We start from the raw sequence: 21,331 nt of genomic DNA on the forward strand, positions 1-21,331 counted from the left end.
AAGAGAAAATAAACACCTATTTAATCTTGACTGAGGACACCAGTACTAGAATAGCATTAAATGGGGGGGAAAAAAAACAACACAAAAGAGTGTAAACAAAAGCAATCATAAAAAAAAATTATAAAAATTAACATTCAAATACAAATTAAAAAAACTACTTTTACACTGAGATTAACTAATCTGCAACACACATACTAAGAAAAATTAGGAGCAGAGTAGATTGAGAAAAAGGGTCCACACAAAATTCAGCCCCACAAAATGAAACCATAGGGCCAAACAGTCAGGTAAACTCAAAATTCTGAATGATAACACAGACAAAATAACACAGACATAAGATGCAATAGCAGAGAAACTGTCCAAGACACTGTGCAACCAAGGCCCCTGTGTACTCACATCACTGGCAATATCCCTGGAAGCTTTAGCTGACTTGATGGGAATGGCATCTGCTCGCATGTCGTAGCCCTTTTTCTTCTCTTCTTCCATTGCCTGCCTGTACATTTTCTGAAAGACAAAAAAGCATTCCCCACGTGAAACAAACAGCACTTCTGCCTGGATCACCTCCGTCCAGAACTGGACACCAAACCCCAGACAAACCACCTACCTCACTGTAGTTCACTTTGTTCTGCAGGGCCTGCAAAATATCAGGGGTATCTGGCATAATATGAGTCTTGGTTTTGTCCTTCTCCCAGGCTGCTATGTACGAGCGCTGAGAAGATGAGTACAACACTCAGTAAGAACAAACGCAAAGACCAGCCCAGCTCCAGGGGTACAGACACTGGCACCTTGTACTGCACCAAGACCCCACAGCCCTACACCCATTTTTCTCTCCCACACCGCTCCCAAACACTGCTCCATCTGCACGCAGCATACGTGGATCTAAAGCAGTCAACACAAATCCCCACTTCACAGCAATACATCACCCCTCCAGAAAATAAACAGCTCTTGAGGCCCTCTAAAGGCAGGCAAAAGTCCTTCAGGTGGAAAACACAAAGAAATCTCACATGGTTCATAATCTCAGAGTTGTGCTTTGCCAGAACCATGGGCATGGAGTCGGGAAGGCTCGTGAACCTGATGGTGTCTGGGTGCTGTCGGTACTTCTTGTCACTCAGGATCATGCTCGCTCGCTTGTTCTTCTCTTCATCCAGTGAACCAATTGGGGACCAGCCAATGCCTTTCAGCCACTGCAGGTCAGACTTGTACACATTCTGAAAAGACACGCAAGGACACAAGGCAGTTTAGCAACGCCCTTAAAGGCTCTGTCTGCTAATACACATTCCCTGCAGTAACCCAACCTGACAGCAGTTTATGACTCCCATTAAGCACAGCTTCTGTCAAGCCCTCGTTTTGGAGGCATGTGCAGCCTACACCACCACACACTTGACCTCCAGAATCTTACACCTCAGGCATGACTCTTCCTCAAACATAAAAACTCACGTCACACAAACTTCTTCCGCCCCACGTCAGGACACTCAGTTCAACACTCAGACAGGCAGCATGGCCACAGCACAGTCTCACAGAATCAGCCTATCTTAGCATCCCCAGGTCCCCACCCTCTCCTGCAGTGGCACACAACACAGCACTGACTTCCCCTTCCCACACACCCACTAAAAGATAACTCACATCACTCTGAAGGTCGTACACTCTCCGTGCTTGTACAACATCGTTCTGGTCTGGCAGACAGGTCCACCGATGCAGAAGATGCTTGTAATCCACATCACTGACCAGCTCCTGACATTTCTTGGCCAACACAATTCCCAGCATGTCCACGGGGCTGCTGAAGTGCGTCTTGGACTTCTCAAAGGCTTTCTTGTACTCCCTGTCACTCTGGACCTTGGCTACATGCATCGACCACACCATCTTGGGATCATCCTCTATGTTACGGGCTCCAATGTGGTGGCCAAGCTGCTTGCGATACCCTTCTTTATACTTGTACTGCAGGGTTAAAGAAGTACAGTGAATTTCAGATGGGACTTTTGCCCCCTTCTGACTCTGTTCTCTAATAACACCTGCAAAAAGTGCTTTGCTAATCAAGGCTGGCAAAATCAACTTGCAATTAAGCTCATAACCACAATATTGTTCCACAAGAGGCTATAGATCCATTACACCCAGAGAAGCATTGAACTGCAGGAGGAGCATGGAGGTGCACACAGGAACCTCTTCAACCAAGGTCCTCACAGACCAACTGAGCAGTAATGACAGCTCTGAGCTCTACTGCCACCATTCATCTCCATTTTCAATCTCAGCTCTTCAGATGACAGCAATGAGAAACTGACCAAGACACTGTGCCACCAAGGCTCCTGTGTACTCACATCACTGGCAATATCCCTGGAAGCTTTAGCTGACTTGATGGGAATGGCATCTGCTCGCATGTCGTAGCCCTTTTTCTTCTCTTCTTCCATTGCCTGCCTGTACATTTTCTGAAAGACAAAAAAGCATTCCCCACGTGAAACAAACAGCACTTCTGCCTGGATCACCTCCGTCCAGAACTGGACACCAAACCCCAGACAAACCACCTACCTCACTGTAGTTCACTTTGTTCTGCAGGGCCAGCAAAATATCAGGGGTATCTGGCATAATATGAGTCTTGGTTTTGTCCTTCTCCCAGGCTGCTATGTACGAGCGCTGAGAAGATGAGTACAACACTCAGTAAGAACAAACAAGAGCAGAGGAACAAAGCAAAGACCAGCCCAGCTCCAGGGGTACAGACACTGGCACCTTGTACTGCACCAAGACCCCACAGCCCTACACCCATTTTTCTCTCCCACACCGCTCCCAAGCACTGCTCCAACAGCACACATGGATCTAAAGCAGTTAACACAAATCCTCACTACACGACAATGCATCACCCCTACAACAAATAAACAGCTCTCAAGTCCCACTAAAGGCAGACAAAACTCCTTCAGGTGGAAAACACAAAGAATCTCACATGGTTCATAATCTCAGAGTTGTGCTTTGCCAGAACCATGGGCATGGAGTCGGGAAGGCTCGTGAACCTGATGGTGTCTGGGTGCTGTCGGTACTTCTTGTCACTCAGGATCATGCTCGCTCGTTTGTTCTTCTCTTCATCCAGTGAACCAATTGGGGACCAGCCAATGCCTTTCAGCCACTGCAGGTCAGACTTGTACACATTCTGAAAAGACACGCAAGGACACAAGGCAGTTTAGCAACGCCCTTAAAGGCTCTGCCTACTAATACACCTTCCCTGCAGTAACCCAACCTGACAGCAGTTTATGACTCCCATTAAGCACAGCTTCTGTCAAGCCCTCGTTTTGGAGGCATGTGCAGCCTACACCACCACACACTTGACCTCCAGAATCTTCCATCTCAGACATGACTCTTCCTCAAACATAAAAACTGACGTCACACAAACTTCTTCCGCCCCACGTCAGGACACTCAGTTCAACACTCAGACAGGCAGCATGGCCACAGCACAGTCTCACAGAATCAGCCTATCTTAGCATCCCCAGGTCCCCACCCTCTCCTGCAGTGGCACACAACAGAACATGACCTCTCCTTCCCACACACCCACTAAAGGATAACTCACATCACTCTGAAGGTCGTACACTCTCCGTGCTTGTACAACATCGTTCTGGTCTGGCAGACAGGTCCACCGATGCAGAAGATGCTTGTAATCCACATCGCTGACCAGCTCCTGACATTTCTTGGCCAACACAATTCCCAGCATGTCCACGGGGCTGCTGAAGTGCGTCTTGGACTTCTCAAAGGCTTTCTTGTACTCCCTGTCACTCTGGATCTTGGCTACATGCATCGACCACACCATCTTGGGATCATCCTCTATGTTACGGGCTCCAATGTGGTGGCCAAGCTGCTTGCGATACCCTTCTTTATACTTGTACTGCAGGGTTAAAGAAGTGCAGTGAATTACAGATGGGACTTTTGCCCCCTTCTGACTCTGTTCTCTAATAATTCCTGCAAATAGCGCTCTGCTAATTAAGGCTAGCGAAAATCACCATGCAATTATGCTCAGAAGCACAACATTTCCCCATAACAGGCTACGGTTCCAGGTCTGCACTGGACTTCTGGAGGTACATGGAGGTCTACACATCAACTCCAGCCTACCTAGTTTAAGAATCATGAATGCTGTTCCTGGAAGAAAACACACAGTCATTTCCAGTGGGCAACCTGCAATTCATCATAGACTGCCCTGAGTACATTCAACTGCGCAGCCCATGGAAGCAACACCAAACTCTCCATCATTCTGAGAATCAATCTTATTCTTCCAGCCTGTTGGAAAGCCTCAGCTGCAGGCCACCATAAACTGAAATTTGGGCAGTGACAGTGAACAGCTCTTCACTTTTCCCTCCTTTTCCTTCTGAAATGTACAGTAAGTCTGAAAGAAGACTGAATTAATCAGTCTTGAATTATGGAACAATCTGAAACTATAAAATGGTGCATGAGAGTGTAATTTTAGCTCCTTTCCAACAGCATGCAGATATCAAAGTGTCACAGAATCATAGATTAGCTTGGGTTGGAAGGAACCATCAAAGATCATTTTGATCAATTCCCTTGTAATGCGCAGAAACATCTTTCACTAGACCATGTAGCCTCCAGTTCCATCCTGACATGGAAAGATTTTCACAAATAGGGTATCCAATTTGTTGGCAACCTATACCAGTGAGTCTCACAAGCACTATAAGTATGTACTTTTACACCATTTCTAATCTCATCTAGCCTGCTTCAGTTTCAAAACACACCCCTATAAAAAAGCCTTTCTAAATGCTTCATATAAATCCCCTATAAAAGCTGAAAGCCTACAATAAACTTGACCTGGAGATGACTTCTCATCAGGCAGACCGTCCCCATCCACCTCAGCATTGCTTTATACATGAGGTAACCTAGTCTTTTCATAAATTCTGTGATGCTTCACGGGATCCAGATTAAAAAGTCCCCTTACTTGTTGTGCTGGGCGCACAAGAGCTAAACACAGTACTTTAGGTAGAGTTTCAGAACGGTACAATTGAGGAGAATGCCACAAGGCATCACTATTGAAGCAGTCCAAATGCAAAATACAATTAGTATACTGTAAACAAAGCTAAGAAATAGTAATCTGTACCACAAACAGTGGAAGACTAATAATGGCTCAACAACGAATGGATATGATATAGCCCAAAAAGAAACAAAAAATGCTACCATCATATCACAGAATTTGCATTGGGGTCCTTTTCCAAAGCTCAAGGTGCAGATGCAGATATTAAGGGACAGCAGAATTGCACTATTGAGAACATCTCAAGTCTCCTGCACGAGAAGAAGGAGCAACAAGCCACAAAGAAATGCTGCTTTTCATTAAGTCCTTCCTCAGGCTCCTGCGGACACACTCCCAATGCAGCATACAATGTCCTTCATTGCGCTGCACACACACAATAGGCATGAACTGCTACAGGAAGAACCACCTCAACCAAGGTCCTCACAGACCAACTGAGCAGTAATGACAGCTCTGAGCTCTACTGCCACCATTTATCTGCATTTTCAATCTCAGCTTTTCAGATGACAGCAATGAGAAACTGTCCAAAACACTGTGCAACCAAGACCCCTGTGTACTCACATCACTGGCAATATCCCTGGAAGCTTTAGCTGACTTGATGGGAATGGCATCTGCTCGCATGTCGTAGCCCTTTTTCTTCTCTTCTTCCATTGCCTGCCTGTACATTTTCTGAAAGACAAAAAAGCATTCCCCACGTGAAACAAACAGCACTTCTGCCTGGATCGCCTCCGTCCAGAACTGGACACCAAACCCCAGACAAACCACCTACCTCACTGTAGTTCACTTTGTTCTGCAGGGCCTGCAAAATATCAGGGGTATCTGGCATAATATGAGTCTTGGTTTTGTCCTTCTCCCAAGCTGCTATGTATGAGCGCTGAGAAGATGAGTACAACACTCAGTAAGAACAAACAAGAGCAGAGGAACAAATGCAAAGACCAGCCCAGCTCCAGAGGTACAGACACTGGCACCTTGTACTGCACCAAGACCCCACAGCCCTACACCCATTTTTCTCTCCCATACCGCTCCCAAACACTGCTCCATCTGCATGCAGCATACGTGGATCTAAAGCAGTCAACACAAATCCTCACTTCACAGCAATACATCACCCCTCCAACAAATAAACGGCTCTCGAGGCCCTCTATAGGCAGGCAAAACCCCTTCAGGTGGAAAACACAAAGAAATCTCACATGGTTCATAATCTCAGAGTTGTGCTTTGCCAGAACCATGGGCATGGAGTCGGGAAGGCTCGTGAACCTGATGGTGTCCGGGTGCTGTCGGTACTTCTTGTCACTCAGGATCATGCTCGCTCGCTTGTTCTTCTCTTCATCCAGTGAACCAATTGGGGACCAGCCAATGCCTTTCAGCCACTGCAGGTCAGACTTGTACACATTCTGAAAAGACATGCAAGGACACAAGGCAGCTTAGCAACGCCCTTAACAGCTCTGTCTGCTAATACACATTCCCCAAAGTAATCCAACCTGACAGCAGTTTATGACTCCCATTATGCACAGCTTCCCTCAAGCCCTCATTTTGGAGGCATATGCAGCCTACACCATCATAACCAGCCAAAGTCATCTTGCAGAATCTTCACTACTTAATGCTCTGAAGGCAAGAGGGGCAAAGATCTGCTCCATTCACCAACTGGTGGATGGCAGAGGCACATGAGCAGCTTTACTCCTCAGCACCTAATGCTCCTTAAACCATTCTCATCTGCACAGATGGCTTCTGCTTGCCCAGATTTGGTCACCCAAAAGTGAAAATGTGAAGCTCTCCCCTGCCATAAGGAATTTTGGCTGCCTGCAACAACTTTTCCTTCAGACACCTCAAGGTATGCAACAACTTTTCCATGAACAAAAATCACAATGCTGTATTGAGGTTATTAGGCATGATTTTGGTAGTGACTGCAACTGCCAGTTTGGCTTGTGTGAGAATAGTAACTAAGCTGCCCCATGACAGATAATAGCCATTTCCACCTTTCAGCAGTCAGAACCCTCTGTTGTCCTGAACTGAGCTAGTGAATAAGACTGGTTGCACCTCCCTAAGAACACACTGGAGGAAGTAGAAAACAACTCTACTACAGCTGTTCAGAGAGAAGAGTGAGAAAATGTGAGAGAAACGACCCTTCAGACACTAGCATCAGGGAAGAAGGAGGGAAGAAGGCACTCCAGGCATGGTGCATAAATTCCCTGCAGCCCAGGTGTGGTTCATGGTAAAGCAGGCTATCCCTTGCAACCCAAGTGCAGGACGTGGACTAGATCTCCATGTGTAGCCCACAGAGAAGCCTACAGAAGCAGGCAGATGTGGCCTGAAGTAATCTGAAGCTCATTGAGAGCTCCTGAAGGAGCAGCCTCCCTAGACTAGATCTGCAGCTCATGGAGAGGAGCCTGCAGTGGAGCAGAAGGCCTGAACAAGCTAATGGCTGTTTAGACCCATGCTGGAATAGGTTCCTGAAGGATAGGCCCTTTGTTATAATGCTGTGCTTAAGAAGAGCTTGAATTGCCCCAGCAAGTGGGAAGACCACACAGGATCAGTTCAGGACAGAGGGAAACCCATGGGAAGAACCCCACATGGAGCAGGGTGAGAGAGACAACAGAGGAGCAGTAGAGATGAAGTGCCATGCATTGACAGCAACTGCCATTTCTCATTCCCCTGCATAACTTGGGGGAAGAAGGAAGAACAGAGCAGATGGGAGGAAAGACATTATAAAGTAACTTACACATTCTCACAGCTCAAGCCTGAAATCAATACACAGTGAAGCAAGTTTTTTCTCCATACATTATGCTACTTGGTGAGAAATCACCATATTCGTATCTAATCTCATGACCTCTTTTTATTATATCTTCTTCCCAATATGACAGAAGGGAGGACTGAAGGAGAGGCATGATGAACACCTGATAGTAAACAGTGTGAAATCACAATAGATTCCACACAAATGATTTCCTCTCCATGCCAGAGCACACCATTCAACACTCAGACACGCAGCATGGCCACAGCACAGTCTCACAGAATCAGCCTATCTTAGCATCCCCATGTCCCCACCCTCTCCTGCAGTGGCACACAACACAACATGACATCCCCTTCCCACACACCCACTAAAAGATAACTCACATCACTCTGAAGGTCGTACACTCTCCGTGCTTGTACAACATCGTTCTGGTCTGGCAGACAGGTCCACCGATGCAGAAGATGCTTGTAATCCACATCACTGACCAGCTCCTGACATTTCTTGGCCAACACAATTCCCAGCATGTCCACGGGGCTGCTGAAGTGCGTCTTTGACTTCTCAAAGGCTTTCTTGTACTCCCTGTCACTCTGGACCTTGGCTACATGCATCGACCACACCATCTTGGGATCATCCTCTATGTTACGGGCTCCAATGTGGTGGCCAAGCTGCTTGCGATACCCTTCTTTATACTTGTACTGCAGGGTTAAAGAAGTGCAGTGAATTTCAGATGGGACTTTTGCCCCCTTCCAACTGGGTTCTCTAATAACACCTGCAAAAAGCGCTTTGCTAATCAAGGCTGGCAAAATCAACTTGCAATTAAGCTCAAAACCACAATATTGTTCCACAAGAGGCTATAGATCCATCACACCCAGAGAAGCATTGAACTGCAGGAGGAGCATGGAGGTGCACACAGGAACCTCTTCAACCAAGGTCCTCACAGACCAACTGAGCAGTAACGACAGCTCTGAGCTCTACTGCCACCATTCATCTGCATTTTCAATCTCAGCTCTTCAGATGACAGCAATAAGAAACTGACCAAGACACCGTGCCACCAAGGCCCCTGTGTACTCACATCACTGGCAATATCCCTGGAAGCTTTAGCTGACTTGATGGGAATGGCATCTGCTCGCATGTCATAGCCCTTTTTCTTCTCTTCTTCCATTGCCTGCCTGTACATTTTCTGAAAGACAACCAAGCATTCCCCACGTGAAACAAACAGCACTTCTGCCTGGAACGCCTCCATCCAGAACCGGACACCAAACCCCAGACAAACCACCTACCTCACTGTAGTTCACTTTGTTCTGCAGGGCCTGCAAAATATCAGGGGTATCTGGCATAATATGAGTCTTGGTTTTGTCCTTCTCCCAAGCTGCTATGTACGAGCGCTGAGAAGATGAGTACAACACTCAGTAAGAACAAACAAGAGCAGAGGAACAAAGCAAAGACCAGCCCCGCTCCAGGGGTACAGACACTGGCACCTTGTACTGCACCAAGACCCCACAGCCCTACACCCATTTTTCTCTCCCACACCGCTCCCAAGCACTGCTCCATCTGCACACAGCACACGTGGATCTAAAGCAGTCAACACAAATTCCTACTACACAGCAATGCATCACCCCTCCAACAACTAAACAGCTCTCGAGTCCCACTAAAGGCAGACAAAACTCCTTCAGGTGGAAAACACAAAGAATCTCACATGGTTCATAATCTCAGAGTTGTGCTTTGCCAGAACCATGGGCATGGAGTCGGGAAGGCTCGTGAACCTGATGGTGTCCGGGTGCTGTCGGTACTTCTTGTCACTCAGGATCATGCTCGCTCGCTTGTTCTTCTCTTCATCCAGTGAACCAATTGGGGACCAGCCAATGCCTTTCAGCCACTGCAGGTCAGACTTGTACACATTCTGAAAAGACACGCAAGGACACAAGGCAGCTTAGCAACGCCTTTAAAGGCTCTGTCTGCTAATACACATTCCCTGCAGTAACCCAACATGACAGCAGTGTATGACTCCCATTAAGCACAGTTTCCCTCAAGCCCTCATTTTGGAGGCATGTGCAGCCGACACCACCACAACACTTGTCCTCCAGAATCTTCCATCTCAGGCATGACTCTTCCTCAAACATAAAAACTGACGTCACACAAACTTCTTCCGCCCCACGTCAGGACACTCAGTTCAACACTCAGACAGGCAGCTTGGCCACAGCACAGTCTCACAGAATCTTAGTATCTATCTTAGTATCCCCATGTCCCCACCCTCTCCTGCAGTGGCACACAACACAGCACTGACTTCCCCTTCCCACACACCCACTAAAGGATAACTCACATCACTCTGAAGGTCGTACACTCTCCGTGCTTGTACAACATCGTTCTGGTCTGGCAGACAGGTCCACCGATGCAGAAGATGCTTGTAATCCACATCACTGACCAGCTCCTGACATTTCTTGGCCAACACAATTCCCAGCATGTCCACAGGGCTGCTGAAGTGCGTCTTTGACTTCTCAAAGGCTTTCTTGTACTCCCTGTCACTCTGGATCTTGGCTACATGCATCGACCACACCATCTTGGGATCATCCTCTATGTTACGGGCTCCAACATGGTGGCCAAGCTGCTTCCGGTAGGCTGTTTTATACTTATACTAAATGAAAGCAGAAACCACAGTGTTTCTAAGAAGCAATTTTAAGTTTTCCACTGTCAACAGACTTGTTAATTTTTTTAATTAAAATATTCATTAAAAGATGTTATGCATTTTTGCTACATTCATAGCATTTATTTATGTAACATTCTACACTAATTTTTATAATTACATTATTTTTGCTTATAAATTATTTTAATCAATTCAATTAACTTTGTATAATAAACAATTAGACCTTGCTGTACAACCAAGAGGCTTTCATTGTTCAGATTTCAGATCTGTCCATCATTTAATAAGACACCATTCATTTACCAGTAATCTTTACCAGTCTTATGGCACACAGTTTTCACTCAGTCAGAACCCTTACTTCACTGGCGATGTCTCTGGACGCCTTCGCTGACTTGAGGGGTATGGCATCAGGAGGAAGATCATAGCCTTTTCTCCTCAGCTCCTCATATCCCAACTTGTAATGTTTCTGTTGGAGAAGGATTTAAAGTAATTGTTATGATTACGGCTGTGGAGTGTTTTCCAACTGGAAAAATGGTAAGCTGATCTAACTTACCCAAACTACCTTTTTATTCCACTGATTACTAAAAACGAAGAATCAGATTTCAAATGCAGTTTCATCCCACAGCTTACATAACGTACCTTTTGTTACTGATAATACGAAATACATCAAACCAACTTTATTTGTTCCTGATTAACTCATCTGAGAGCAAATCTGTACTAAAAATATAAATCTACGTAGTCTTCTACAGAGGTGAATAATACAACCCCATGGTTTGCTAAACTCCATTTCAATGATAATTATTTCTCTTCCAGACTTCCTATGATACAACTGCTAATGTTTCTTAACTATTTAAAGGTAGCTCGTATCTGTTATATTATATCCAATAATTTGATGTAAAGTAATTCAAAATAATTCTAAGAAGACAGTTTGATATAATTCAACTTTTACCAAAACAAGAATGACAGTCTTGCTAATAACTACTGAATATATATCTACAATGTTAATACCATCTGTAAGGTTGATAGAGAAAGCATCAAACTTGCACTGAGTACCTCCTTGGTTTGCTTTCTTTTCTAGAAATTTCACTTCCACTTTAAAATCTAGCAATTTACTCTGGTATCCCAATGCATAACAATTTTAACAGGTATGCTAACAATCGTTAGATTGCTGAAACTGTTCCACTCCATTTTAAACTACAACTACAAAGGATAAATTCAAATTGCATAAAAGAAATGTTATAGAGACATACTTACATCACTTGTGTTGATTAAGTTTGATTTAGCCAACAAAATTTCAGGAGTGTCAGGCATGATGTGAACCTGAGTTTTGTCCTTGTTCCAAGCCTCTCTATATAATATCTGAAGGGAGACGTGAATAAAACTGGTTCATATGCACAGCAGTGAATTCAGCTTACCTATTTTCTACAATAACACATCAGTGATGTACCATGCAAGTAGAAGTGACTTAACAATGCAAGATATTTAAATAAAACAGTACTTCAACTTACTGGAATACTTTTTTCCCATCTTTACACTCATAAAGGGTCAAGGAGACAGCATTATGTCAATGCATTGACATACTGCGCAGTAAGGATTCTATTCACAGTTACGGCTGAATAAATTAGATGGTCCTAAGGACTTAAATCTGAATAAGACACAGTATTTCTTCACAACTGAACAGTAAGGCACACATTGCAAACACTGGATACCTATATATTTTAATTGCATTCTGTTATGGTCATCTTTATAACAAATATATACTAAAGTGTTCCCTCATTTACTGGATCTAAAGCAACTTACATCACTTCGATTTTTTGCATTAGACTTTGCTAAAGTGATATTCATGGCATCTGGGATACTTGTGAACTTAATAGTATCTGGATGCTGCCGATACTTCTTTTCACTTAGTATTTCAGAAGCTTTCTTGTTCTTTTCAGACTCCAGAGATCCCAAAGGACTCCATCCAATGCCTCTGAGCCACTGTAGATCGGACTTATACAGGTTCTGTTAAGGAAAAGAATAAAAAAAAAAAAATCCAAAATCAATATCATGGCGTATTCTTTCACTGCCTATGCATTAAACCATATTAAAAGACTAATTAGTGAATGATCTTCAATTTGAACTTCATTGATGTCAAAAGAGACTTATTAAAGATACTTTCTGAAAAGCAGTACATATTTTACATAAAATGAAGAAATCAAATTCAGAGAAGACTTACATCACTCTGCAGTTCATAGACCCTCTTTGCTTGGGTGACATCATTTTGGTCTGGTAGACAAGTCCAGCGGTGTAGCATCCGCTTGTAGTCTATATCACTAACCAATTCCTGACATTTCTTAGCCAGAAGGAAGCCTAACATATCCACAGGCATGTTGAACTTTGTCTTCCACTTTTCAAAATCTTTCTTATATTCCCTCTCACTCTGCATCTTAGCTACTTGCATAGACCACATCATCTTTGGATCATCTTGTAAGCTCCGGAATCCAATGTGGTGTCCCTGTTGCTTGCGATAACCCTCTTTGTATTTGTACTAAAATTATAAATATTGTATTATTGAAATTGCAGTAAGAATCAGGCAGTGATAAAATATACAAGGCAAATATATTCACTCAGTTCAATGTTCCTCATTACCAATGAAATAAGCAACTTGCTATGGCATCTCATGTGAAGACTTAGCAGCCCCTCTATTCACGTGCATCAATTGGTGTCTGCAAATGCCTTCCCTGGGGACAAACCAAGTCACTTGAACAGGAAGAGTGCATGGCTCTAACAGTGGTCTCCTGTGCCATTGATTTATACAGCCACAGCCCAAAGGCTGCCACGCCACACTATTTTGATATATAAAACAATCAGCTACAATTGATGAAATCTTTTCCATAAATGCAGGAGTTGTATTAGTATCAAGTTATGTAAAATAATAACAAGTCGTGTCACCATATCTACTTCTGAGTTGTAAAGAAGATTTCAAAGTAGAGGCACTGGGACCAACTTCCTGATGCTCTGAAGATGTAACATTCAAAAGAGCAGACAATTCAGTTCAAATTGCTCCTAACTTTCAATGACCAGCCACTTTATGGGTGGACCATAATCTTCTGAAATGCCAAGATAAAAGAATCACTTTCCTTAACATGTTGTCTTCACTGACAAAAACAGACCAGGAAACGTTTTATCAGCAATTACTGTTATTTTTAAGATGTTTTATCAGCAATTCTTCTTATTGTTTTTTTAAACTACAAGTCACTCTTCTTGAGGGGGTCCACATAACAGTACACTTCAGACAGAATTAAATGCTTGCTTACGTCACTTGCAATGTCCCTTGAAGCTTTGGCAGCTTTCACTGAAATGGCTTCAGGTGTGAGGTCATAGCCCTTCTTAATCATTTCCTCCCAGTCAAGCTTGTATTGTTTCTAGAATTGAAAACAATTTTTATTAAAAAGCCTTATAAATACATACGTCACCTTCTATTTAGATATTTATTTTGAAATGAAAGGGCACCTTGAAGTTGGAAGTAGATTAATTTAACATTAGTTTGAAAAGTAAAAGCATTAAAAAGCTCTACCTGACTGTAGTTCGCCTTGTTCTGCTTTGCCTGTAGAATATCTGGTGTATCTGGCATCACATGAACTTGAGTTTTATCCTTCTCCCAAGCTTGAGTATAAGCATGCTATTGAAAAAAAGAACATCAGATTATCAGTATAGGTGACAGAAGCCAGCTCTTACAGGATTTTCACCTTTCTGTCTGTGCACTTTGATTATAGATGGGTAAAAAGCAAAAGATGTTAACTTAGGTTTATTTTACTATGGAATGACTTAATTCAGAATCGGTCAAATCGGGATCCAGTCTCGCTTCTACTGAAGATTTTCAAGGACAGTAATTGCCATGTAAGTAAGAGAAAAACATGTTGGAGAGGTAGCAAGGAAAAAACGAGAAAAGATTGATTTAAACAATGCTTCTTAGCAGTAACTGGATATTTCAGTTAAGAAAAAATTTGAAAAATGAGCCATCTTTAAGCAACAGTCATTTTTCTCTGGGGAAAAACTGCTAAGTAAAAGTAGCGACAGAGATTTATACAAAGTTTATTAACAGAGGTCATATATGAGTGTCTGACTAGTGCTCCCCATAAATACTCACTTTATTCATTATATCTGCATTGTGCTTTGCAAGAACCATATCCATGTCATCAGTCTGTTTTGTAAAAGGGAATTTGCTGGGATGCTGCCGGTATTTCCGGTCACTTGCGATTTCTGTAGCTTTCTTAGATTTCTCCACATCCAGAGAACCAGCAGGACTCCAACCAATACCCTTGAACCATTCATTGTAATCCTGTTTGTATTCATTCTGCCAGTCAGGAAACAAAAGTGAAGATTACAGCTTACAATTGGTTCATGCCACATTATTCTGTTCTTTCCCAAACACAATGAGAAAAGAAGAAAACAGAATAGATGTGAATGATGAGAAAGAAAACAGAAACTTACATTACTTTGTATCTGATTCATGTTCCTGTACAGTTCAAAACTCATTGCATCTGGTAGAAGCATATAGTGGTGTATCAGTCGTTTGTAGTTTGCATTGGTTACACGATCTTGTGCCTCCTTAGCTGCCATGATACTAAGTGCATCAGAAGGTGTTTGGTAATGAGTCTTGCTTGTCTCATAGGCCTTCTTGTACTCACGATCAGACTGCATCTTAGCCACTTGCATATAATGGACAAGTTTCGGATCATCCTGAAGGCTGCGGAAGCCTACAAGCTTTCCCTTGTCTTGTTCATAACCTAATTTGTATTTATACTGTGCAGAGAACAGAGACAGAGATTTTAGTTCTACTTCATTTGTTTAACAATCAATATCTACCTTGTAAGGGAAAGAAGAGGTAAATTAGAATGTTTACATGATTAAACAAACACTAAGAATATGGAGGTGGTAGTTCTACCTGCTTCTTGTCAGCGTGCTTAACAAGTCTCAAAATTCTATAAGGGCTCCATCAAAACCAGCTTCTAAAAACATTTTCTTGAAAAATGCAGTTTCCATATGCTGCTTTATTCTACTCTTGAATGGGGTGTGACAACTTGGGATGTGACTGCTTTCTAACCTCATTCTAAATGGTACAATGTGAATATGAAGCAGACTGACAAAAATCCAAACCAACACACAAGACCTGATTTGAAAACAGTCCTTCAGAAAACAGAAATTTATTCTTTCTACACTATAGCTTAGAGATAGCTTTACTAGCTCTAAGATGAAATACCACAAGCAGGATACATCAACCCACACTGTCCAATGTTTTTATGTTCGTATTCTACCACCACCATTCAGCTTGGTATATCACTATCCTAGCGATAGTCTGAGCCATGATTAGCATAAAAGAACAGATCTGTATGGCACTTATGAAGCTAGTTTGCTCAAATGAATCATGAATTCAAGAAGAACGCCCCAGAAGAAAGAGTAATTTAAGGCCATATTTGTTCTTTCCCAACTCTTGCAAGACTAATATGTGTATATCTTTCTCCTCAGAGTCTTCCGTGCATCTCCTTACCCTTCTAATGGAGATTCTGTTCTTTAACCATGCTAGAAAATGTATCAGAATATATCAAAATTATTTACAAACAAGAGAATAAACAGACTTCATAGAACTGGTATATTGAGTTGAGCCAAGAAACTGAAATTGATTGTTCTTTTTTCAGAACTTACATCACTAGCAATGTCCCTTGAAGCTTTGGCAGCTTTAATAGGGATAGCATCAGATCTGAGATCGTACCCTTTCTTTCTGGCTTCTTCAAAAGAATGTCTATACATTTTCTGTGAAAGGAAAGAAAAAAGACACATCCTTTAAAAAAGCAAAACACAAAACATGTTCTTAAAATAGAATTCATACTGTATACATTCTATATGTCAGCTTGAGACACAGACTATTTTTATGTTTAATACTCTTTGAAAAGCTCTTTTAGTCATTCAGGCACACAAAAACATGGATTCACCTTCAAAATTAAATCCAGTCCTTATATCTACGAATCAATGCAACTGAACTGAACTATAACCAGTAAAAATACCTAAAATATCTGCATTTCTTTTACACGTGCACGAAAACCGGTGAAAATTTACATCTAAAAATGACATTTGTCTATTTATATGCATATAAAGATGGGTTCAATTACAATTTTTATTTAGAATATGCAGATTTAACAAACAGCTACTGAGAAACGGTCTATAAAGTTACATAAAGAATAGGTTCAACCTTCCAGAAAGAATTCTGCTACAAAACACTGGGTATTATAAAATAAAATAATAAATACAGAAACAACATAAATGGTGCTTAAACTGTGTTATGTTGTTAATAATTATTATATTTTAATGACCTACGTGAATGCTACGTAACCTGTCCATAAATATTATTGCTTTTTCTTGACAGCTTTAGATATTTAATTTCAGGGAAGGACAGTAGAAAAAGGAAAATAGCAGATTGTGGAAGTAACACAGGCTGACAAAATGAGTGTTACAGAAACTTTCCTGTGCTGTTATTTATTTCTAATTGGGAAAAAAAAAAAAAAAAAAAAAAGGAGCAACTTTTTCCAAACAGTACTCACATCACTTATATTAAATGCATTAGCTTTCGCTAAAGCAAACTGTGGAGTATCTGGTGTCATGTGAACCTTCTTCTTGTCCTCCTCCCATGCTTGTTTGTATTTGTGCTAGAAGAATAAAGCAACAAACACATCAGTTTACCATAAAATTTTAAGTGTAACTGTTTCTATTTTAAGTATAATCTTTCTTTTTAGTAACACAGCCGTTAGCATGCTAAGACCACCCAGGTTTTTCCTTATCAGGAATAGCTCTTACGAAGATAACTGCACAAGTCTGCAATAAAAGTTGAAGAAATATCAATCTTGCTACAATATCTTATTGCTTGTCTCTTATCCAGCAGTATGTTCAAGTACATTCAACAGAGAACAATAGCTACCAAAGCCAAGTCAGAAGGTATAAAAAGTGTTATGAAAATAAGCTAATAATCTTCCAAGCAAGGTGACTAACAGCCTATCTCATATAAAATATCAATCAATTGAGAGAGAAAACTTCCTTTTCTTACAGGAAGTAAAATCTAAAGAAAATTCAGGTGATCCCTCCAAACATGGTGCACATGAACAAGACGTTCCTAAAGGACAGCAGTGGATTCTGTCCATTCAGCAGATGAATCAGAAAATAAATACCTCAATATATAAGAGCACTGACGTTATGCAGCCATGTCACACTGATGTAATAGCCATCAGATTATACAGACTATAGTTTAAAAGCTTAAAAGCCATTTTCAAAAGGGACTGGTATTTTCAGCCCATAAAGTTAAACTATTAGAAATCTACAATCTGTAATGTTGAGTAGACCCTATGAAGAAATTATCAGGGTTATGCTTTGCTTTAAAATAGACTACGGCTCTATTAAGATGAAATACAGTGACAGTCAAGCATTTTCATTAGCTGCTCAAACTAACAAACACAGAACTTATTAACCCAAAAGACTACATAAGGTATAACTGATGCCTTATTTCTCCAAACTTAAATAAGTTGTGATGAACATTTTCTTACCTCATCCATGATTTTAGCATTATGTAAAGCTAAGGCCATATTCATGGAATCCACAGGAACGGAATACTTCAACTTGTCTGGGTGCTGACGGTATTTCTTTTCACTAAGAATTTCCATTGCTTTCTTGTTCTTCTCAGCCTCCAGAGAGCCCAGTGGCATCCATCCAACACCCTTCATACTTTCATCATATTCTGCTCTGTATTGATTCTGAAAGCAGAAGGAAAAGAAAATAATTAGATGCACATGAATGTCTGAAAATTTTGACACATCTTCTTGTATTTAATGTACATTAGATTTTGAATGCACTTATTTTAAGAAGAACCAAACAGTATCAAGATGCATCCAGTGTCTATTTAGAAGTTTGGTTTTTTTTACGGTACTATCTGTATTTTATTATACCACTTGTAAAGTGTTCAGAAAGATATAGATTGCTCACAAACAATTACATGCTAAAGCCCTCTTGAAGAAAGGAATAAGCCTGAACCACTGCACTGAGGAAAAATAATAAAAGAAAAATATATACGTATCTTCACTAGGGTGTAAATATCCCAGGAACTCTGAGAACACAGCTAAAGAGCTGTTTTTCCCTTTCTTTAAAAGAGGGCATCTTCTTGGAAGGATAAGATAATACTTAATGAAAAGCAAAGCTTCTCATTGCCTTGGCTGGTACAAAAGGGCTGCTGTTGAAGAATCTGACAGGATGTAGAAGTAGCATGCATCCATTTCACTCTATAGACATAATTATTTCTGAGCCTAAATTTTTCTAATGATAGGTGTAATTTAGTATTTCAGAGTCTATCATTGTTGGAGGTCTCATTTTATTTACATTTTAGCATTTAACTGACTTAATTTCACTAAGAAAAATCTTCTGTTCATCTAACAGTATTCACTCATAAACTAAGAATCATTGTACTGGTAAAGCAAAGGCTAAAGAGTCTCTCACTTACATTACTTTGTAGCTGCATCATGTTTTTGGCTAATTCAAGACTCATAGCATCAGGTAAAACATTGTAGATATGGATCAAGTGTTTGTAGTTTGCATTTGTAGCCACTTCCTGTGCTTTCTTGGCTGCCACAACACTGAGCATGTCAACTGGAGTATGGAAGTTAGTCTTTGCCTTCTCATAATCTTTTTTGTATTCACGATCAGATTGCATCTTAGCCACCTGCATGAAGTGCACCAGCTTGGGGTCATCTTCAAGGCTGCGGAACCCAATATGTTTTCCTTTTGCTTTTTCATAGGCTAGTTTGTATTTATACTGACAGCAGGAAAGAGAAACAACAACAAAAGAAAAAAGAAGTACAATATTAGGCTCAAGTTTATCTCAGAAAAAAAGAAAAAGTTGTTCTTTTTCATAACAAGATCTCTGGCTTAAACATTTACACATATTGAGCATCACAAAATAGTCCAGTGACTATATGAGTTTTACAATGAGCAAAGAGGCACAATTCAGTGTTATTCCTGAAGCAAGCCTGAGAGCAAATACTGCAAAGGCTTATCAAAACAAACATCTAGCTGAAACCACGTTTGGGCATAACCACCAAGTTCTGACTGGTTTTGAAAAGATCCTGAATGCTGCTGACAAACACACTTACATCACTTGCAATGTCTCGGGAAGTCTTGGCTGCTTTTATTGGAATAGCATCTGGCCGCATGTCATAACCTTTCTTCTTGTCTTCCTCCCATCCAGCTTTGTATAGTTTCTAATTTAAAACAGAAAAGAGAACAGGTACTCTATTATAAAAGCAGAAGTACTTAAGTATCTATAACTACTTTCAAGAAAGACCAAAGAATTACACCAGTTTTTTTTATCTATGCTAAAGACATTAAATGTCCCCACTGAACACAGCAACTCACATTACTCATTGTGATCTGGTTCACTCTAGACTGCAGAATTTCTGGAGTATCCGGCATAACATGAATGCTGGTCTTCTCTTTGTTCCATTTATCAGTGTAGAGCCTCTGCAATTACAAAGATTTAGCATTGAAAAGGAGTTACACTTACAAAATATAAGCTTGCTTTCATTTAGCTTTAAAGTGCAGTAAATAATATTTCATAGCACGAAGTTGCATAAGCACTAAAAACTACCCTAACAAAAATAACTGCAGGATGCCAACATTATATTCTCCATTTTTTCTTAATATTTCATTTGAGATGTTCAAAAAGTATCTTCTGATAACTACGAAATATTTAAATTGAAACTGTTAAGTCTGCAGTCTTCACTGCTTTATGTATATCCTTAAATGTAAAGCATTGGTGCTTTTTTTTCCATAGCAAACAAAGAATAAGTTCCAGTGGTGTTAGAGATAACTAGAGACAAATAATTCCCAGTTCCTTACTGATGCTTGCAAAAGCAGACAGGATTTCACAGGATTTGTTTCAGCCCACTATTAACAATACTTTCTGCAGAAAAAGAGCAGAGGCTGCCAAAGCACTAAAAATCTGCACAGGACATTTTTAATCATAGGCACAGAAGTGAAATCCTTAGTCTTCATAAACTTGAAATGAAATTCATTTAACTACGCTTAGAGTCTGAGGCTTCTATTACCTCTTAGTGTCCAGTGTTAACCAACTAAACCAGTACACCCGCTGAAAATTCTTACGACCTCTGTGGAATGCAACAGTTGCAAATTTTGCAAGAGGAAAACCCTATTAATGTCATAGCTGTGATCATCTGAACAGGTTTTCACCTTATTCATAGTCTTGGCATTTTGTTTAGCCAGCACTTGCTCCATTGCATCCAGTGGAATAGAGTACTTCAGCTTGTCAGGGTGCTGGCGATACTTCTTTTCGCTGAGAATCTCTGAAGCTTTTTTGGCCTTTTCTACATCCAAGGATTGAATTGGTAACCAGCCGACTCCTCTCAGCCAGTTATTAAAGTCTGCTTTATACACGTTCTTTTAAGAAATAAACAAGGCAAAACAGTGAGATGAGGGAAATTAGAATGCCCATACATATAGAAAATAAACTAACAAACAGTCAAACACAGATGAAGACTTAAACCTCCTCCTGGTCATTCATTTTTAAGCAGAATTTACACAAGCTTGCTGAAACCACTGATGTTCTCCAACTGTTCAGTAAAACATTAAAAATTATTAGGGATAAAGTAACTGTTTTCACTTGCCCAACATTCAGAAATACATAACAAATGCACAGACTTTAAGACAAACCTTGAGCAGCAAACATGAAAATCTGACAAAAATAAACTCAGTTATTTTAATAGTACTCTTGGTTAATCATCTCAGTTCACAGTGGAATTGATTCACTGTGAATCTTTTTTCTAAAGCTTCTGCTTGGTGGCCTGGTTCTATGCACTCCTTAACAGACACCATTTCTATTTAAACATACTTAATAACGTCGCTTTTACAACAGATAAAGGCATGAAAATGC

General features: G+C 41.0%; 1 protein-coding gene across 50 annotated transcripts in view; it reads right to left on the bottom strand.

Moving 5' to 3' along the window:
• The window catches only part of NEB (nebulin), a 111,522-nt gene that overhangs the window by 69,997 nt on the left and 20,194 nt on the right, over positions 1-21,331 (bottom strand). For all 50 annotated transcript variants that reach the window (XM_085552092.1, XM_085552136.1, XM_085552138.1 and 47 more), the window contains 31 exons: positions 20,632-20,838; positions 19,798-19,902; positions 19,536-19,643; positions 18,887-19,198; positions 17,940-18,146; positions 16,947-17,051; positions 16,054-16,161; positions 14,842-15,153; positions 14,498-14,704; positions 13,925-14,029; positions 13,665-13,772; positions 12,584-12,895; positions 12,166-12,369; positions 11,620-11,724; positions 10,724-10,831; positions 10,048-10,359; positions 9,424-9,627; positions 9,008-9,112; positions 8,800-8,907; positions 8,111-8,422; positions 6,190-6,393; positions 5,772-5,876; positions 5,564-5,671; positions 3,545-3,856; positions 2,927-3,130; positions 2,518-2,622; positions 2,310-2,417; positions 1,621-1,932; positions 1,002-1,205; positions 602-706; positions 394-501 (listed from right to left, as the gene is read on the bottom strand). In XM_085552092.1, coding sequence (XP_085408218.1) covers positions 394-501; positions 602-706; positions 1,002-1,205; positions 1,621-1,932; positions 2,310-2,417; positions 2,518-2,622; positions 2,927-3,130; positions 3,545-3,856; positions 5,564-5,671; positions 5,772-5,876; positions 6,190-6,393; positions 8,111-8,422; positions 8,800-8,907; positions 9,008-9,112; positions 9,424-9,627; positions 10,048-10,359; positions 10,724-10,831; positions 11,620-11,724; positions 12,166-12,369; positions 12,584-12,895; positions 13,665-13,772; positions 13,925-14,029; positions 14,498-14,704; positions 14,842-15,153; positions 16,054-16,161; positions 16,947-17,051; positions 17,940-18,146; positions 18,887-19,198; positions 19,536-19,643; positions 19,798-19,902; positions 20,632-20,838 — 5,529 coding nt within the window. The remainder of the gene's footprint in view (positions 1-393; positions 502-601; positions 707-1,001; positions 1,206-1,620; positions 1,933-2,309; positions 2,418-2,517; positions 2,623-2,926; positions 3,131-3,544; positions 3,857-5,563; positions 5,672-5,771; positions 5,877-6,189; positions 6,394-8,110; positions 8,423-8,799; positions 8,908-9,007; positions 9,113-9,423; positions 9,628-10,047; positions 10,360-10,723; positions 10,832-11,619; positions 11,725-12,165; positions 12,370-12,583; positions 12,896-13,664; positions 13,773-13,924; positions 14,030-14,497; positions 14,705-14,841; positions 15,154-16,053; positions 16,162-16,946; positions 17,052-17,939; positions 18,147-18,886; positions 19,199-19,535; positions 19,644-19,797; positions 19,903-20,631; positions 20,839-21,331) is intronic.

Source organism: Coturnix japonica, chromosome 7 (assembly GCF_054131305.1).
Source record: "Coturnix japonica strain WE chromosome 7, WE-NBRP24, whole genome shotgun sequence".
NCBI lineage: Eukaryota > Metazoa > Chordata > Aves > Galliformes > Phasianidae > Coturnix > Coturnix japonica.